The sequence below is a fragment of the Lynx canadensis genome, chromosome D1, assembly GCF_007474595.2.
Source record: "Lynx canadensis isolate LIC74 chromosome D1, mLynCan4.pri.v2, whole genome shotgun sequence".
NCBI lineage: Eukaryota > Metazoa > Chordata > Mammalia > Carnivora > Felidae > Lynx > Lynx canadensis.
Window position 1 is genome coordinate 18,789,073 of NC_044312.2, and position 18,623 is coordinate 18,807,695.

The window sequence follows — 18,623 nt, forward strand, 5'->3', positions numbered from 1 at the left end:
CTGACGCCTTCTCCCCTCCCCGGGCCCCTTCCAGAGCCCTTGTGCACGCGCTTCATGGACTTTGTGTGCAAGAACCGCCAGCAGTGCCTTTTCCACTCGATGGTGTGTGACGGGATCGTCCAGTGCCGCGACGGCTCAGACGAGGACGCGACGTTCGCAGGATGCTGTGAGTGGGCTGGATGGGGAGGTGGCCGAGCCACTGGAGACACTCTGGGGGGAGCGGGCCACTCAGGTTTACAGGTCTTGCTCGAGCGCCCAGCCTTGCCCTTCCTGAGAAAGACTTACCTTTGTGGCCTCAGAAGTGTTGCTCTTTGGTCGTTGGTATACGTATAAGGGGGGGACGCCGAAGGTCCGAGGTCTTGGCCCAAGCGGGACCTTCTCCGACAGGCCTTTCCCACGCCCCATCGCTCTGTAGCGTCCTTATCTTGCTCCTGTGGCCTTCCCGGCACTAGTCAGCCCTTGGCACGCTGTGTATTTATTTGCCTGCCTGTCTCCCCCTGCCGGAATGTGGGCTTCACGAGAACAGGGCCTTTGTTTTGTTCACTGCCGTAGCCCCATTTTCTTAAGTGTATTTCTTTTGAGAGAGACAGAGGCAGTGCGGGGGGGGGGGGGGGGGGGCGGGCAGAGAGAGAGAATCCCAAGCTCGACTCGGGGCTTGAACCCACAAACCGTGAGATCATGACCTGAGCCGAAACCAAGGGTCAGGCGCTCAACTGACTGAGCCACCCAAGGTGCCCCTGTAGCCCCCATCTTAAAACAGGGCCCTGCCCGTGGTAGGTACTCCTTCTAGTCAGCTCTGGTCACCTTCACAGAAGCCCACAGACTGGGTGGCTCAAAACCACAGAAAAGTGTTTTCTGACCGTCCAGAGGCCACAAGTTTGAGGTCAAGATGTCAGGAGGATTGGTTCTTCTGAGGCTCTCTTCCATGGCTTGCTGATGGCTGCCTTCTCCCTCACGTGGTCTCCTCACCGTGCCTACCCGTGTCTTGCTTTCCTTTTCTTATAAGGACACCAGTCTTAGTAGATTAGGGTCCACCCTAATGACGTCACTGTAACTTCATCACTTCTTTTTTTTTTTTTTTTTTTTTAATAATTTATTTTTGAGAGAGAGAAAGAGAGCAAGCACGAGTGGGAAGAGGGACAGAGAGAGAGAGAGAGTGAGAATCCCAAGCAGATTCTACACTGTCAGTGCAGAGCCTGACGTGGGGCTCGAACTCACCAACCATGAGATCATAACCTGACCTGAGCTGAAATCAAGAGTTGGACGCTTAACTGACTGAGCTACCCAGGTGTCCCTAATGTGACTTATTTATTTGAGAGAGAGGGAGAGAGAGAAAACAGAGTGGGAGTGGGGGGAGGTACAGAGAGAGGGGGAGACACAGAATCTGAAACAGGCTCCAGGCTCTGAACTGTCAGCACAGAGCCCGACGCGGGGCTCGAACTCACGAACCGCGAGATCATGACCTGAGCCGAAGTCGGACGCCCCACCGACTGAGCCACCCAGGCGCCCCTCACTTCGTCACCTCTTCAAAGACCCCGTTTCCGAGTACAGTCACCGTCTGAGCAGGTGGGGTGGGGGGCGAGGCCATCGGTTGGCTTTTGCTGTCAAGGCGCCCGGTGGCTGGTCTGTCTCTTGGAGGAGGACGTTTGCCCTTCCCTCTTGTTTCCAAGTGGGGGCACTCCTTCGAACTCGTCGGTGTGGCAGTAACCTGGAACCTTCTTCCCTACCTAGCCCAAGACCCTGAGTTCCACAAGGTGTGCGATGAGTTCAGTTTCCAGTGCCAAAACGGAGTGTGCGTCAGCTTGATTTGGAAATGCGACGGCATGGACGATTGCGGCGACTACTCTGACGAAGCCAACTGCGGTAAGATCTCGGGCCTCCAGCCTCCTGTCCCTAGCCTCTGGGTCACGGCGACTCCTGTGGTCAAGGAGGGCCACGCTCGGCACGCTCCCACGCAGGCTCTGCCTTCTCCGTCCTCAGCACTCGTTCCTGCCAGCTGGCGAGCGAGTCTCCACGTAAGGAATCGAGTCTTGAGGGGGCAGCCTGCCCCCCAGGAAGTGTCGGGGGCCGGGTCGGGGTCGGGGCGGGGGGAGAATGTTTATGCCCATTCCTTCTCTTTCCCCAGCTGGGAAGTTCACATTATGTCTAGGGAATATGGTAGAGGAATTACGGTAAATATTTCAGAGCGCGCTTCTCTCTCCCCAGGAAAAGTTACAGATTTCACAGTTTTGGGTTTTTTTTTTTTTTCCTTAAATTTAAATTCCAGGTAGTTAACATACAGGGTAGTCTTGGCTTCAGGAGTAGAACCCAGTGATTCATCTCTTACACGTGACACCCAGTGCTCATCCCAACAAGTGTCTTCCTTAATGCCCCCGACTCATTTAGCCCATCTGCCCACCCACAATCCCTCCAGCGACCCTCGGTTTTGTTCTCTGCGTTTAAGAGTCTCTTATGGTTTGCCTCCCTCTCTGTCTTTATCTTATTTTTCCTTCCCTTCCCCTACGTTCATCTGTCGTGTGTCTTAAGTTCCACGTATAAGTGAACAGATTCTGCAACTTAATAGAGTCTTTGTCCTTGTTGGGGCATCGTCACTAGTTAGGTCATCCCTTTGGTAAAGTGTCAAAAAGTCGGGCGTTATTTGTAAGATACAGAAGCCTAGTTCAGAGAAGCACGAGTTGGGATCCGGGAAGACGGGCTTCTGTTTGTGGATATGTATCTTTTTGGCTGCCCGCCCGCCGTATCTGGTAGGGTTGTGCAGGCTGCCCTGGGACCTGGGTATCTGTTTGGCCTTTATGTCCACACCTGGTGCCGGGCTAGTGACTGACTGTGTGGTTCCTCTCCCCCAGAAAACCCCACAGAAGCCCCAAACTGCTCCCGCTACTTCGAGTTCCAGTGTGAGAATGGCCACTGCATCCCCAACAGGTGGAAGTGTGACAGGGAGAACGACTGTGAGGACTGGTCTGATGAGAAGGACTGTGGAGGTAAGGGTCCTGAGGCAGCCCCGTGCCCAGGAGTCACCAGCACACTGCCTTCCACCTTTCTGCACAGAATGTCCTTCTGTCTCCTCACTGTCAGGCCGGTTCAGTGATCCGGGGTGGGGGTTGGGTAATAACTCTGAGTTCTTTTCTGTCCTCTCCCACTTTGAAAACCAGTGTGGCTGGTTTCTCCGGTTTCTAGGTATTTTGCAGGCCCCGGAAAGCGCTCTGCAGCCTGGCTGCTGCAGGTGTGGTCTTCGGACCAGCGGCCTCCGCATCTGCTTGGGGCTTGTTAGAGATGCAGTGTCTGACCCCACCCCAGGCTGCCTTTGAGTCAGAATCTGCATTTTAACAAGGCCTGCGGGTGACGAGTGTGCCTCACTACATCTGAGAAGCACTGGTGTGGAACGCAAGCAAGCTCGTTACCTTCCCTTCTGGCGTTCTCACGTCCGAACTGGGTCTCAGGGGGGTGCTGTAGTTGACTTTTCACCAGAACAGCGTTCAGCCTCCGTGGGATGAGCTCTCTCACCCTCCCTGTGCGTTCCGAGTCACCTGCCCTCCGTCAGCCTGCAAAGGCACTGAGCCCCTATTGAGTAAGAGCAAACTCGTTCGAATATTAGCTCAAAGCAAGCACAATAGGATAGGTGCATCTGCCTCAACAAAGGGAAAAGATCGCCGTCCGTTCTGATGCCCCAGTATAAATGTGCGGTTGGAGGTCACGGCTTCCTGTAACACTCTGGGTTTTCTCGCTTGCTTGTGTTTTGCTCAGATTCACACGTTCTTCCCTCCCCGACGCCCGGGCCCTCCACATGTCTGCCCAATTACTACCGCTGCAGCAGTGGGGCGTGCGTGATGGACAGCTGGGTATGTGATGGGTACCGAGATTGTGCAGATGGCTCAGACGAGGAAGCCTGCCCCTCGCCTGGTGAGTGCCGGCCCTGCCCTCTCCTGGGGCACCTGATACTGTGGAGCAGGGCCTCAGGGGTACGCCCTGGGCGCGGCGTCGCCGGGCTCGGTTTCCCCTGCCTCCTGGGACCCTGTGCTCGGTGGCCAGGCTGCTGCTCACCTCCAGAGCAGGGAGACCCGTGGAACTTGTGACTGGAGTGTCTCATCTCCTATAACTGCCTTTTGATCTTCCTGCACGAAGAGGCCAGCCACCTTGCTTCCCACCCTGGCTGTGGTCGGGCCACCTTTGCTTCCTTCTACACAGGAAATTAGAATGGGAATTATAGGGCAAATATTTGTGTGGGTTAACAACACTCTCTGGGGGAGAGTCCGACTTTCCTGCCCACTAGCTGGAGGCCCTCCTACTAAAGGAGGGTAAGCACTGCCATCTAGTGGCCCAACGCAGAGAGGCCTCTGAAGGTGTGGGCAGTAAACCATGTTGCTGGAGGCGGGGGTGAACCCTGAGACCCCCTGTCTAGTGCATGCCCTTAACTGCAGGCAGGACAGAGGTAAGGGTGCTGTGTTCTTTCCTCAACCGGATTCTGTTGCAAATTCAGTTTATAATGAGAAAATAGACAGTTGTCCTCCATGCTTTGCAAATCCTTTTCCTAGCAAACTTCTAGGTCAACACTGATTTTCCTCCTTTAAGACTCATCCGTCCCATTGCTTCACTGTTTAACATCATCAGTGGTTTCCTCTTGTCCCGAAGATAGATCCCAACCCTTGAGTCTTATTTTCTTTTTGTATTTTTTTTATTTTTTTTTTTATTTTTCAATATATGAAATTTATTGTCCTTGAGTCTTATTTTCAAGGCCCTTCCTTGCCTGCCATTGCTTCGCACCTCTGCCAAGCTGGGTTCCTCCTTCTCATCCTCTCTGGAAAGACCTGCTTCTTCTCTGCTGATATTGTTTCAGCAGGGTTTCTGCCTCACCAGAGACCTCTGTCCTCCTTGACCTTGTCCTCCTCCTACTCCCCCCCACCCCCCATGAAACCCACCATCCATCACGGCAAAGGGAGGCATGGATTTTGCAGCTAAAAGAGACCTTGATAAACCCTCCGTATTTATCAAAGAAAGTATGGAACAAAGACCACCTGTAAGGGAATCACTTGGGGTGTTTTTTTTTTAAATATATTTTTCAATTTTTTTAAATGTTTATTGAATTTTAAGAGATATAGAGAGAGAGAGCATGGGCAGGGGAGAGACAGAGAGAGAGGGAGACACAGAACCCGAAGCAGGTTCCAGGCTCTGAGCTGTCAGCGCAGAGCCCATCGCGGGGCTCGAACTCACGAGGAGTGAGAGCATGACCTGAGCTGAAGTCAGACGCCCAACCTACTGAGCCACCCAGGCGCCCCGCACTTGATGTGTTTGTAAAAAATACAGAATTAGGATTTCTGTGTGGAGCTCAGGAGCTCCCCGTGTGACCTGTAGGTTCACTAAAGTTTGAGATTCTTGGAACAAGTACACCATCATTTTCCGTCACGAGCCCACCACCATGGGGCTTTCACCGAGTCCTGTAATTGATATAGTTGATACTGATCTCTTTTCCAGTCTCACGTTTACCCATTGTCCTTTTGATCCCTCACTGTGATCTGTCATGTGCTGCTTCCTGGTCATTTCACGTGTGGGAATCTTTCCTCCCCAAGCGATCCTGTGGACCTTGTATTTTTGGGGATCATGCTGCATACCGCTTGGATTCCCCACTTTGCCTATTACAGTAATAGGCAAATAGTTAGTGTCCCAAAAACGTTTCTCAAAACAAATTGTAAAAAAAAAAAAAAAAAAAAAAAAAAAAAAGATATTTTTTAAATCTCTGTCCTTGGCCCCCAAGACCCAGCTATCTGGTTAGTGAGTGTCTCGATTCTCCTTCTCTCACAATTGTCTTTTGGTTATCGGAACTCTGAGCAGGGTATTAACAGACTCTAGCAAATTCTGCTTAATCCCGTGAGCAGATTCCTATTTGGATTTTCCATTCAACGTCTGTGATTTCTTTTGCATGTACGTCATCGGGGCAAATTTAATTCAGGTTGTCTCCAGCTCTCAGATCTGGTTTCTTTATTGCGGGTCGCCTAACTGGTCTCGGGGTCTTGTGTGTCTCCCGCTTTCGGTTTACCTTCCGAGAGGCCGTATATTGATGCATGATCTTGTCCTCCCCAGTTTGGAACTTTCTAGTGGCCCCCTCACTGTCCAGGCAGTAGTGCTGTGATGTGCCTTGGCCTGGCTTTCTAGCCTCATGTTTAACTGCTTTTCCTCATGCACCCTGTTTTTGCAGAGTGGTTCTGGGGGTAGGAGAGGCCCCTTTGAAAACCCAGTTAAAACCATGGAATGAGCCCAATATCCCAGAGTTAGTACCTGGTTTTTGTTGTTGTGTTTGTTAGCTCAGGTTATCGTGTGATGTTTGCTAACGCTGTCTCTCTCTTCATGACCTCTGAGGGTAACTCTCCCCACGGTCACCGTATCAGTGATTTCTCAGCCCCAGAGTTTCTCTGGGCGATTTTCCTTCTAATGGCCTAGATCTCCCTCTCTGGGCCCAGGGGTCTCCAGGCCCCCTGCGTGCCCCTCCCCTGGGCCTTCACTGCCCTCCTTGGGATTCTCTTTGCCTTTCTCCTGGTTTAGATTCGCTGCTTCCTGGGTCTCGTGTTTTGCTTTTCTCGGTTTACTCCCTTGTGTTGTTGGAGTACACCCTCTGGTAGTTTTGCCAGATGCATGTGGTGGCACAGTGGCCGAGGACACAGAGAGGATAGCCTTCAACGTGTATGTCCCCTGAGTTTGCTGCTTGGATTTGTTGTGCCTGTTGCTGTCGATGCCTGGGCCACAGGTGCCTTGTGGGACATGTTTTCTCCATCCTAAGGACTTGTTTTACTTCTCTCATGTTGGAGCTTCTATTTTCTGTATCCTAGATTTCTCCCCTCCCCTCCCTTTCCCGTTCAATCCCACTTTTTGGTAGAGCACATTTTCCAGAACGTTCTCAAGAAAGGGAACGTGGGAGGTATCATTGAGGTCTTGCTTATCTAACAGTGTTTTTCTTCTGTCTTCAGATGTGGTTGACGATTGTTGGTCCGGGTTTGGAATTTTATGTTGTCGGTAATTCTCCTTAAGAATTTGGCTCCCCTGCCGTTGAACCGCTCTTGGGAAATTCAGAGTCATTTTGATTTTGATCTTTTACATGTTGCATGTTTGTTTGTTTGTTTTTTAACTCTCTGGAAGCTTGTAAGGTATTCCCTTTGGCTCCAGTGTTTTGAAATCTCACAATGATGTGCTTTGATGCAGCTTCCTTTCTATCCAGAGTGGTGGATGGACGCTGATAGGCTCCTTTATTCTTCAAATTTATGTATTTGAGTTTGGAGAGTTTTCCTTGAAATATTCCATTAATGGTATTTTCTTTTCTGTTTTCTCTTCCGGGAACTCGTGTCATTCGTGCATTAGATCTACTGACGTGGTCCTCTTTTCTATTTTTTTAAATTTCTTTATCTCTCTCTCCCTCTTTTTCTGTTTTCTGGAAGACTCACCCTATCTTTCAGCTCTACTACTGAGTTTTCCATGTCAGTTACCATGGTTTTTAATTTTAAGAGATTTAAAATTTCTAGTACTGTTCCTTTTTCGTGGCATCTTTTTTCATGCAGAAATCTATATTTTTTCATTCTGAGCGTATTAAGGATATTTATTTTTTGAAGTTTTCTTCTTACAAAATCTCGGTTTCCTCCAGATTTTCTTTATTAGGAGGGAAGAGGGTCCGCACTGGTTTCTGTCTTTCATGTCAAAGGTTTTGCCCACATAATCCTGGGGTGTTTGCTTGTGTTTAAGGCTGGGGACGAAAACACTGCCAAGAGACTCCCCACAGCTTTGAGTTTCATGCTTGGGCTGTTTGTTGGGGAACTCCTGATCCCCAACAAGAGTTGGGGTTACTTGAGGGTTTGTCCCCAAGGCTGGTCAGTTGCCCTAGAGAAGAGTTTTTACAGTAATCTACTGCCTAGAGAATAAAGGTGTCACTGCCACGGTTTATGAGGAAGGGGACCAGGGTCCTCGCCTTCAGCAATCTGTGAGTTTAACCCCTTTCTTCAGTACAGCATTCTTGCTCTTAGCTAGGCCTAACCAGCCCTTTTTACCCTGCACATTACAATCCTCCAGTCTTCTGTGGGAGTGACGTATGGGGTGATTGTCTCATGGGGTTAGTAGGAGCAGGGGACTTGGGAATCTTTAGTCTGTTCCCTTGTTGTCTTTCTCCCTCTTCTCTCCCAGTTCAGGTATGCCTCATCTGGTCTCTTGGGTCACTTACCACTCTTTGTCTACATCCAGCTTCCAAAGTTAGATGCCCACGTCTGGTCGATCTGCCTTCCATATCCAGAGCTCACCTTTGTCTCCAGGCCCCCATCGTAATTCCCAAAGCACTGTCATTTCCTAAATTTCCCAACATGTCGAGTTGGTTGCTCTTGCCGACCGGGTCCCTCAGTACTGAAAAGTGAATTAAAAAAAAAAAAAAAAACCAACCTCTTCTTTCAGCAAATGTCACTGCTGCCTCTACTCCCACTCAGCGTGGGCGCTGTGACCGATTTGAATTCGAGTGCCGCCAGCCAAAGAAGTGTATCCCCAACTGGAAACGCTGTGATGGCCACCAGGATTGCCAGGACGGCCAGGACGAGGCCAACTGCCGTGAGTAGTCTCAGAGGGAGACACTAAATAGGGAATAGTGTAAAATGCAGGTGGGCCTTTGGGACATGAAAAGAACAGGGCAGATTAATCCCACACTCCCCCAAATGATACCAGGAACGTTTCGGCCCAAATGAAACAACCACACGGTAAGATGAACATTGAAAATAATTAACAGAGAAGTGCAATAGGACCTTCCTCCTGGGTGAGATTAACTCATTGATTGGTATTCTTTTTTTTTCTTTTTAAGTTTATTTATTTATTTTGAGAGAAAGAGAGGGCTGACGCAAGTCGGGGAGGGGGGTGGAAGGGTAGAGAGAAAGGGAGAGAGAGAATTTCGAGCAGGCTCTGCGCTGGCAGCACAGAGCCCAACACAGGGCTCAATCCCATGAATGGTGAGCTCATGACCTGAGCCAAAATCAAGAGTTGGACACTCAACCAACTGAGCCACCCAGGCATCCCCTCATTGGTATTCTTTAAATAAGTTTATTTAACCTGTTCCAAATTGGCCTTATTCATAAGGATGTTGCCTAGTTAAGAGCCTTAAAATAAAAATGTGCTTCGTCTCCAATTCTCCTCAATCCATTAATCCGAGAACCCTATCAAAAAAGGAAAGGAGGAGTGCCTGGGTGGCTCAGTCAGTTAAGCATCTGAGATGGTTGGTTTCAGCTCAGGTCATGATCTCATGGTTCGTGGGTTGGAGCCCTGCATCAAGACTCTGGGCTGGTGGTACAGGACCTGCTTGAGATTCTCTCTTTCCCTCTGTCTCTGCCCCTCCTCTGCTCATGTTCTCTCTCTCTCTCAAAATAAATAAGCTTAAAAAAAAAACAAAAAAGGAAATGAGATTAGTATGGCATGATTCTTCTCAGAAAAGCTGGCCCCTGAAGGCCACTGCATTCTGTTCTAAGTGCCTGTTAATCATTTGTTGAGTTATCAGTTTAGGAATCTTCACAGATTAATAGCAACTAGATTCTCAGTTTCTAAAACCTACATTTTGCCACTTTAAAAATGTTGAGACATGTTTAATAAGCTGTTGTTTGATTATATTTTTCCATGTGGGATAATTCTGTGTTGGGGATCTTGGCAGTCTCTTAATGCCTTTCACAGGGTTTCTCCCTGACCGTTCTATATGAAATGACCCCTGCCCAGCATTCTGTTATTATTCTTCTCTTTATGTTTCTTTGCAGTTGTTAATCACTGTCTAAAATACCAGAGTTGTTTGCTGTTTCTCTTAATAGAAAGTAAGCTCTATGAGGTTAGGTCCTTTGTTTTACACATCACCATAGTCTTAGCATCTTGAATGGTGCCTGATTCATGGTAGCCCTCTGTGAATATTCACTGGATGGGTAGATGGTTGGGTAGAGGGATAAATGGAGGGGTAGATGGGTGGATGGGTGGTTGTGTAGATGGATAGATGGGTGTCTAGATGGGCGGGTGGGTGGATGGATGGATGTTGAGTAGATGGATGGTGGGTGGGTAGGTGGATGGAGAGATGGAAGGATGAATTCCATCTTGAGTTTCTTACCCTAGTGGGTCTCAGACATTTTCTAAATGCTCTAATGCAGTTTTATTTGTAACCAAGCCCCCCTTGCAACTTCCCCAAAGCAAACCAGTTTCTACTCAGCATATAACAGAGCTCTATAATACAGTGGTTTTCCAGGAGAAGGGGGATTATAGTTGGTAAAAACCTCACATTTCCTTTCTTTCATTGCGAATTACTCTAGTAGAGAGCTCTTTTGAAAGCGTAGCTAATTGCAGTCTATACTTCCACACTAGAGACATGCCATCTTTAATTCACCAGTTGAGGATGGTTGTTACGACATTCTACCCCGCCTCAACCCCTGGATCTCTTCATCTCTAGCAACATCTCTGTCGATCCCTTATCCATTTCCGTTGCCATCCTGGTTCTCTCGTGAGAACCTTATCCGTTCTTTCTACCTGTGTCTCAAGGTGTGGTTGTCAGAGGTCGATGCGGTGTTTCAGGTAGAAAATGGGATTACTTGTCCTTGTTCTGGAACAGAAGTATTCAACCCTGGCCAATTCTGGTGAATCGCTGTGGAGCTTGTAAATGACTGCATGCACTCTAGATCACTTGATTTCAAAGCTTTTGCTCTTCCTGAAGGCAGGGTCCAGCGGTTACCGTCAAAGAGGCATCATGGTGCCATTGTGGGGGGTTACCACTCCTCATCCCGGAGGCGTATTTTTTTATTAATTTTTTTGAATGTTCATTTATTTTTGAGAGAAAGAGAAAAAGAGGGAGGGAGCGAGCAGGGGAGGGATGGAGAGACAGAATCCGAAGCAGCCTCCCGGCTCGTAGCTTTCAGCACAGAGCCTGACGCGGGGCTCAAACCCACACACTGTGAGATCATGACCTGAGCCGAAGTCGGATGCTTAACCGACTGAGCCACCCAGGTGCCCCCAGAGGCGTTTTTTGAATCAGAAGCTGATTAGTTCGGAGAATGCAGATCCCTTTTCCTAAACACGACAAACCGTTACCACAACGTAGCCCTCCCCTGTGTTGCAGCCACACACAGCACCTTGACCTGTATGAGCATGGAGTTCAAGTGTGAGGACGGCGAGGCCTGCATCGTGCTCTCCGAGCGCTGTGACGGCTTCCTGGACTGCTCAGACGAGAGTGACGAGAGGGCCTGCAGTGGTGAGTGCCACCCCTCGGGCCCTGGGCTCAGCCTCAGCTCTCCTCTCCCCCACTCCAGTGGGAACCCTTGGGAGCCTCCTCAGTCTGAAGAGGAAACCGCTTTTTGCCCAATTTTGGAGCACCCGGTGAAGTGAGGCTTGTCCTGCCTCTGTGGTAGTTTGAACTCATCCCCGTGAGGGAAACACTGGTCTCGGATTTGTTTTCTGTGGACGTCCCACCTCGTGTGGGTGCACCATGCTCCCAGAGCCTCAGGCTTTGCGGTGGGGTGAGCTCAGTCCTTCTGTGTAGAACGTGTCTAGAAATCGTCCTAGTCCTTTTGGGCTGCCGTAACAGAACACCACAGACCGAATGGCTTATAAGCAACAGAAACTTCCTCCTCATAGCTCTGGAGGCGGGAAGCCCAAGATCAGAGCACCCGCAGATTCCGTGTCTGGTGAGGGCTCATTTCCCGGATCATAGATGGCCGCCTTCTGTGTGCCCTCTCACAGGGAAAGGGGTGAGGGAGCTCTCTGGGGTCGCTTTTATGAGGATACTAATCTCATTCACGAGGACTCCATCCTTATGGCCTGAACACCTCCCAAAAGCCCCATTTCTTTTTTTTTTTTAATTTTTTTTTTTTCAATGTTTATTTATTTTTGGGACAGAGAGAGACAGAGCATGAACGGGGGAGGGGCAGAGAGAGAGGGAGACACAGAATCGGAAACAGGCTCCAGGCTCCGAGCCATCAGCCCGGAGCCCGACGCGGGGCTCGAACTCACGGACCGCGAGATCGTGACCTGGCTGAAGTCGGACGCTTAACCGACTGCGCCACCCAGGCGCCCCATTTTTTTTTTTTAATTTTTTTTTTTTCAATGTTTATTTATTTTTGGGACAGAGAGAGACAGAGCATGAACGTCAAAAGCCCCTTTTTTTTTTTTTTTTTTTTTTTTTTTTAACGTTTTTTTTTTTAACGTTTTTTTTTTATTTATTTTTTGGGACAGAGAGAGACAGAGCATGAACGGGGGAGGGGCAGAGAGAGAGGGAGACACAGAATCGGAAGCAGGCTCCAGGCTCGAAGCCATCAGCCCAGAGCCCGACGCGGGGCTCGAACTCACGGACCGCGAGATCGTGACCTGGCTGAAGTCGGACGCTTAACCGACTGCGCCACCCAGGCGCCCCAAAAGCCCCATTTCTTAATACCATTATGTTGGGGATTGAATTTCAGCATATGAATTTGGGGGGGGGGACACAAACATTCAGTCTACGGATGTGCTATGACGTTGTCCCTGGACCTGCAGTATTTTCTGTTGAGAAACAGCTTACCCCAGTGCAGACAAGGAGGCAAAATATAATGAAAATTTCGTGATCGGATATTTAGGAGACCCCGAGAGAGGTTGTGTAGGAAGGTTTGAACTCTTTTTCTGGAATGTCTTAAGATGATGACAGTGGCTTGACAATGTGGATCATGATAGGTCTGCCTAAAAATCAGAGGACCTCTTGGGTCCTTTGGAATCCAAGGATACCACTTTCCATCCCTTTTTCTCCATCTCTCTAGATGAACTAACTGTATACAAAGTACAGAATCTCCAGTGGACAGCTGACTTCTCTGGGAATGTAACTTTGACCTGGATACGGCCCAAGAAAATGCCCTCTGCTTCTTGTGTCTACAACGTCTACTACAGGTGGGTCCCGTCTTTGCCTCGGGAGAAGAAAACCGTGTCCTTACCACCACTGGATGTTCTGTAAACCCTAGTGGCGAGCATGGCGTGGCTCCCCGCTCGCTGAGGCAGGCATCCCAGCAACCCCATGCTGCTTTGACGTGACGGTATCTTTATTCTTTTGGCCAGGGTGGTTGGAGAGGGCATATGGAAGACTGTGGAGACCCACAGCAATAAAACAAGCATGATATTGAAAGTCTTGAAGCCAGATACCACGTATCAGGTTAAAGTCCAAGTGCAGTGCCTGAGCAAGGTGCACAACACCAACGACTTTGTGACTCTGAGGACGCCGGAAGGATGTGAGTGTCACAGTTAATTTTTATGGAGCGCACAAGCCCTTAGGTGGGGTTTTCAGAGTTTCTCAAGGACGCTTGGCAACGTGGGAACATAATTACATGTGCCTCACACATGCAGAAGATTTGTGGCGAAAGTTTATGGTCCCACCCAAGTGGTTGACCATGTATGTATTCTCCTTATCACGTCACGTAATGTTTTTCTACCCTAAGAAGTTAATTTCGGATTGTGCCCACCGTTGCCTCCTTTGCATTTCTTATCTTGTTCCCGTCCTTACCTTCCGTCTCCAGGTATTTCCCGGTACTCGGGATTGTGAGATCATTGTGAAACCATGAGGCACGCCAAGGCTATTGAGGCTAAGTGGTAAAGAAATTTGCCGAAACTCACGTGTCCTAGAGGGTTCCCTACTTCTTCCCCTCGCACGGTGGCTGACACTGGGTGACTGTGCGTGTATTCCAGTGATCCTCTTTCCCAAGGTTTTGTGAACGTCTCATTTGCCAGTGCCCGTGCTGACATTTAGAGTACGGTTGGAGACATCACTGTGAACTCAACGCTGGTCTTCATGTCCGTGCAGATGCTGACATGTGAAATAGATTCAGATAGGCGTATCTAGGCGGGTTGGTATACACGCGTATATTTGCACCCTTTGTCAGCTGAGAAGGCCCAGACGGAGAGAGGACTCCACAGTAGCAGTGAGCTCACCTGTCAGTAAGACCTGGGCTTCTGTGCCATTCTTCAAAAAAGGAAGACCTTCAAGGAGGGCTCCTTGAAGAATCCGTTGATTCCAGCGCTAGGGCGGGGCAGCTAGGGGATGAGCCTACAGAAAGCAAGGAAGTGCGTGTGTGGGTTACGACTTTGTTAAATTAACGTTTGTTCAGTAGAGCCCCTGGGGTGCCGGACGGTCCACGGAAGACCACAAAGGAAAATCGAAACAGAGAGGTTTATCATTCGCAGGTTCCCCAGGAAGAGCCACAGCACACCCGAGGGGCCACATGGGCAGGGGAAGGCAGGGTGCAGGCAGAGAGAGTGGCGGGTCCTGGGCACATGCCCTTTTTAGGGCTCCCGGGTGCAGTACATTGGGGTTCCTGTGCTGAGGCCGCATTGGTCCATTCAAGCCAAAAACGGGGTAAAGCTCTGTGGAGCACACCAGGGGAAGGTCCGGGGAGGCAAGGGAGACTGTTGATCACACGTTGATCAGTCGTGTCAGGAGCTCAGATTTGCTTGTGGCTCTGCGGGCTGCTTTCTGGGGCACACGCTTGCGTGAGGGGCTGGTGTCAGTGGAAGACGTCTGCAGGCTGCTTGGCCAAACAAAACGGAGGCTCAGGCAGCAGTATGGTACTGCTGAGGAGGACCTTGGCTAAGTTCTTGGCGCCCCGGAGCGATCTTTGAAATACCCCATTCGTTGATTTTCTTTCCACAGATAATTAGCTGAGCACCTAGTATGGCTCAGGTGTTAGGTTAGATACGGGAGCTTCGGGTGAATGAGACACAGTCCTGCCCTTGGAGGGCTTGCCAGCCACCGATTGTTGATGAATGCTCACCGCATCGGTTTGCTGGGGCTGCTATAACAGTGATGTGGACCGGGTGGCTTACATGACAGAAATTTATTTTCTCACAGTTCTAGAGGCTGGGAGTCCGAGATCAAGGTACTGGCAGGGATTTTCCTTCTGAGGCCTCTGTCCCTCTGGTTTGTGGATAGTATCTTCCGCCTGTGTGTGGGTGTGTAAGGGGGGATGGGAGGGCCCATAATATTCAACATTTGTGGCTTATCCACGTGGATAAGTACGCTGCAGTCAGAATGAAGTTTGCCCAGAAGGTATCGTAGCTGGTTTTCATGTATGGTGGTGTCTCACCCAGCTCTTGAAGGCAGTCACAAGAGAGAAGATCCAGAAATGTCTCGGCCGTGCCCGTGTAATTAAAGGAAAGTAGTTAAAGAGCCTGCTTTGAAGGTGATCCCATTCATTCGGGTGCAGAAGTTCTGCGCCGTTAGAAAGTCTTACTCCTCTGTGGTCATGCCCGTGGTACGAGGGTTGTACGAGAAGTCGAGGCAGCAGGTGCTGTGCTTGGCGGTTAGGATCTCAGCATTGAACGCCCAGTGCCTGCAGGTGATTCTGTCCTGCAGCCCTTGTGAGCCTCACACCTACATCACAACCAACGAAGCCGTGATCTCACGTGTGGACAGCACACCTCACATTCCAGAAGAGAGGAAAGGTTTGTCGATGCCAAGGCCAAGCTCACGGCCTTTCCTGGTGGCTTCTTGCCAGTGCTGGCTTTAGATTCTTTCTGGTCTTTGTGGTCAGTCTCAGGGAAGTTCCTCCCATTTACCCAACACGCAGATGGGCTTTAACCCTGCGTTGACTCTCTTCTAGTGCCAGACGCCCCTCGCAATCTCCAGCTGTCGCTCCACAGGGAAGAGGAAGGCGTGATTGTGGCCCACTGGATTCCTCCCGCCCACACGCATGGCCTCATTCGAGAGTACATTGTAAGCATCTTCACGTGCGACTGTGTGAACAGGAGATTCTGGGTCTGCCAGCACAGCGGGGTGTTCTGTGTGACGAGCACTTGATTTGGGGTAGCCTGGTAAATAGTGGTCCACCTGTTAGAGGATTTTACATATCACCTCCCTCTCTCCTCCTGCCTCCTCGTCAGGTATCAGGATGTCCCAGACCATTGGGTACCCTGCTGATAATTGTTTCTTCTCGCTTCAGGTGGAATACAGCAGGAATGCTTCCAGGATGTGGGCGTCCCAGAGGGCTGCCAGCAACTTCACGGAAATAAAGAATTTACTGGTTAACACTCCGTACACCGTCCGAGTGAGTGTTAGCACCCGTTTTGGCCATCCGGGCGGCCTTAGAGCATGGCTTTATGAATGACTTACGAATAGTCTGCTAAAAACCCAGCCCCTTGCTCTGGGGGGGGGGGGTGGGGGCAGGGGGCGGCATCATTTTCTTTCAGTCTCTTAAATCAGTGCCACAGAGAACTTGAAATCAGACTTCCCTCAGATAACCAAGAATTTATGGTAAATGCAGCTTTACCTGCTTTTCGCCCCGATTTTCTGCTCGCGTTTCAGCTCCCATATGTCTACGCTTACCACCTTTCTGCTGATCCTTGGCTGCAGGGTGGTACAGAGCTATGGTCACTGGCATTTACAAGCCAATATCGTAGGGATCTTAAGCAATATGTTATTAATACCTTTAGCAGAAAAGAGAGAGATTTTGTGCAGAACATGTTTGTTGGGACCCTTAAGGGCGCACACCGACTCCATGACCCTGATCGTTTCCCCATTACCCTTTTTCATTTGTGTGTCTGAACGGCCCCACGCCTCCACGCGCACACGCACCCCCCCACCCCTGCCCTTGACGTCCATCAGTCCACACGAATGCCGTCATGTCTGCACTGTCACAACCCCCTTTGCCCAGCTTCCTCTTATTAGCCCCTTGTTTCAGATGCTGGGGCCTCTGAGTGTCCCGGATCCCTCTGTGTAGAACGTTTGCCACCCTCATTGCCAGGGTCTCAGCCCCGTAGCCCACTGGGGACCCTCGCTGTATGGTGTACCGCCTTTATCTTCTACTAATTCACGCTCTGATTTGAAAAGGTGGCTGCGGTGACTAGCCGTGGAGTAGGAAACTGGAGCGATTCTAAATCCATTACCACCGTCAAAGGCAAAGGTAAATAATTCCAGCGTTCGCAGATTTAGAGGAGAGAGAAACCCTTTGGAAATAACTTGCAGTATGACTGGGAAACGGAGAAGCGTAGAGGAGAAATCTTCACGCATCCTCCTTCTGCCCAACATGCACACATTTCCAGGTGTTTCCATACTGCCTTAGCTACAAAGTTTCTTCGGGTGCCTGTTGAATGTCCTCCCACCCCTGAGCCGAGCATCTCTAAGGATGCAGACGTACAAGACGGATTTCCGAAGGCCGTCGCGCCCAGCTCTTATACTCATGCACAATGTCCGAAATCAAAGGACTCCTTCCTTCTCGCCAAGGGTACAGAGGGTTTTGTCCGTGTCCATTTATGGTGTTTGTAAGATCCCCCCAGGCTGACCCTTGTGTCTTCCCCAGCGGCGCTGACAAACCGTGTGTAGGTGGTAGTTCCTAGCGCCAGAGTTGACCCTAGTGATAGCTGACTGCCCGCCAAGAGCCGGGTACTCGGGAGCACCTGCTGCTCGGCATATATCAGCCCATGTCACGGATGTAAGAACAGATAAGGAAGTAGAAAGAAGCGAAGTCACCTCCCACGCGGTCAGTAAATCGCAGAGAGCTGGGAGCAGACCCTGATCCTCCTGGCTCCAAAGCCTGTGCCTTTAGGCGCTGGGCTGCTCTGCTCCCCTTGGGCCGAGACGCGTGCTCCCGCTGCCCTGTCCCGCTTGCACGTGTCCTCGCGAGGACAGGGGGGCCCGGCTTGGTTTCCTCCGCCCTCGTGTCACTGGTGTTGAGGGCGAGCCAATGAAATGATTGAGGAAGGAATGAATTAAAGCGATTAAAATGAAGGCTTCTGGCGTACCTGGGGGAGGTGGATTACAGCCTCATGTTCCTCGGCGGTTTCCTGATCTTAGCCTTGGCACTCGCGGCTTTCGTTTCTGGACAGAAGCGTCCTATGGGACACGACTGGGGGGCTTTAACCTGAGCCTGCGCCAGTGAGAAACAGGCTGTGGTTTATGGAGAGTCGCTATCTGGTTGCCTTTAAAATTGGGGCTCCTTGAGATCAGGGCAAGAGGAAGGCAAACTTAGTGAAGCCAGCCATTCTGTAGCAGGGTGCTCTTGGGTAATTAGAAAAAAATGGACTGAGTTCACACTCCCCTAGGGTTTTTGCTGTGTTGTCATTTCCCTCTACAAAACCCATCAGAGCATGCTGGCCGTATGGAAAAGAAGGGGCCCTGGAAGGTCAGCAATAAAACATGTGCCTTGAATTCTCTCAACGCAAATCACACCTGGTTTGGAAAGTGTCTTAAACTTCTTTTGTGTGATTTTGTTGGTGAGCCTCGGCTCATATCAGGTTTTGGTTCAGGCACGTGCAGGAGGTCACGGTGTGCTGAATCGGAAAGTATGTGTTGCGTTCGGTCCGTGATCCTGTGTCCTCGTGATGTAACACACAGGACAGAAGCAGTGGCGTCAGCCAGAAGCACCACGTTCATCATGGGATGTGGTGGGTTAATAACAACAGTGTTTCTCATTGAGTCCATGAGATTGAGTACATTGTATACTTCTTGTGTACTGAGCACCTTGCTTCCTTTTTACATGAATTGATCTCCCTTAAAACTTACTGATCCTGTAAGTATTCCTAGCTCATTTTGTAGCTTAAAGAAACTGGGCTTCGGAAAGGACTGTGACCTATCCCCAGTGACCACGACTATAATTCAGGTTGACTTTACAGCAGCACCCACACTATTTTGCTCTGAGTCGGCGGCC

At 50.0% G+C, this 18,623-nt stretch overlaps 1 protein-coding gene across 1 annotated transcript in view; it reads left to right on the plus strand.

Annotated features, from left to right (window-relative positions):
- Positions 1 to 18,623, plus strand: part of SORL1 (sortilin related receptor 1) — a 172,305-nt gene that overhangs the window by 129,722 nt on the left and 23,960 nt on the right. The window contains 11 exon segments of the mRNA XM_030333675.1: positions 35 to 166; positions 1,732 to 1,863; positions 2,847 to 2,981; positions 3,745 to 3,900; positions 8,419 to 8,568; positions 11,090 to 11,221; positions 12,756 to 12,882; positions 13,048 to 13,217; positions 15,582 to 15,694; positions 15,921 to 16,025; positions 16,808 to 16,880. Coding sequence (XP_030189535.1) covers positions 35 to 166; positions 1,732 to 1,863; positions 2,847 to 2,981; positions 3,745 to 3,900; positions 8,419 to 8,568; positions 11,090 to 11,221; positions 12,756 to 12,882; positions 13,048 to 13,217; positions 15,582 to 15,694; positions 15,921 to 16,025; positions 16,808 to 16,880 — 1,425 coding nt within the window.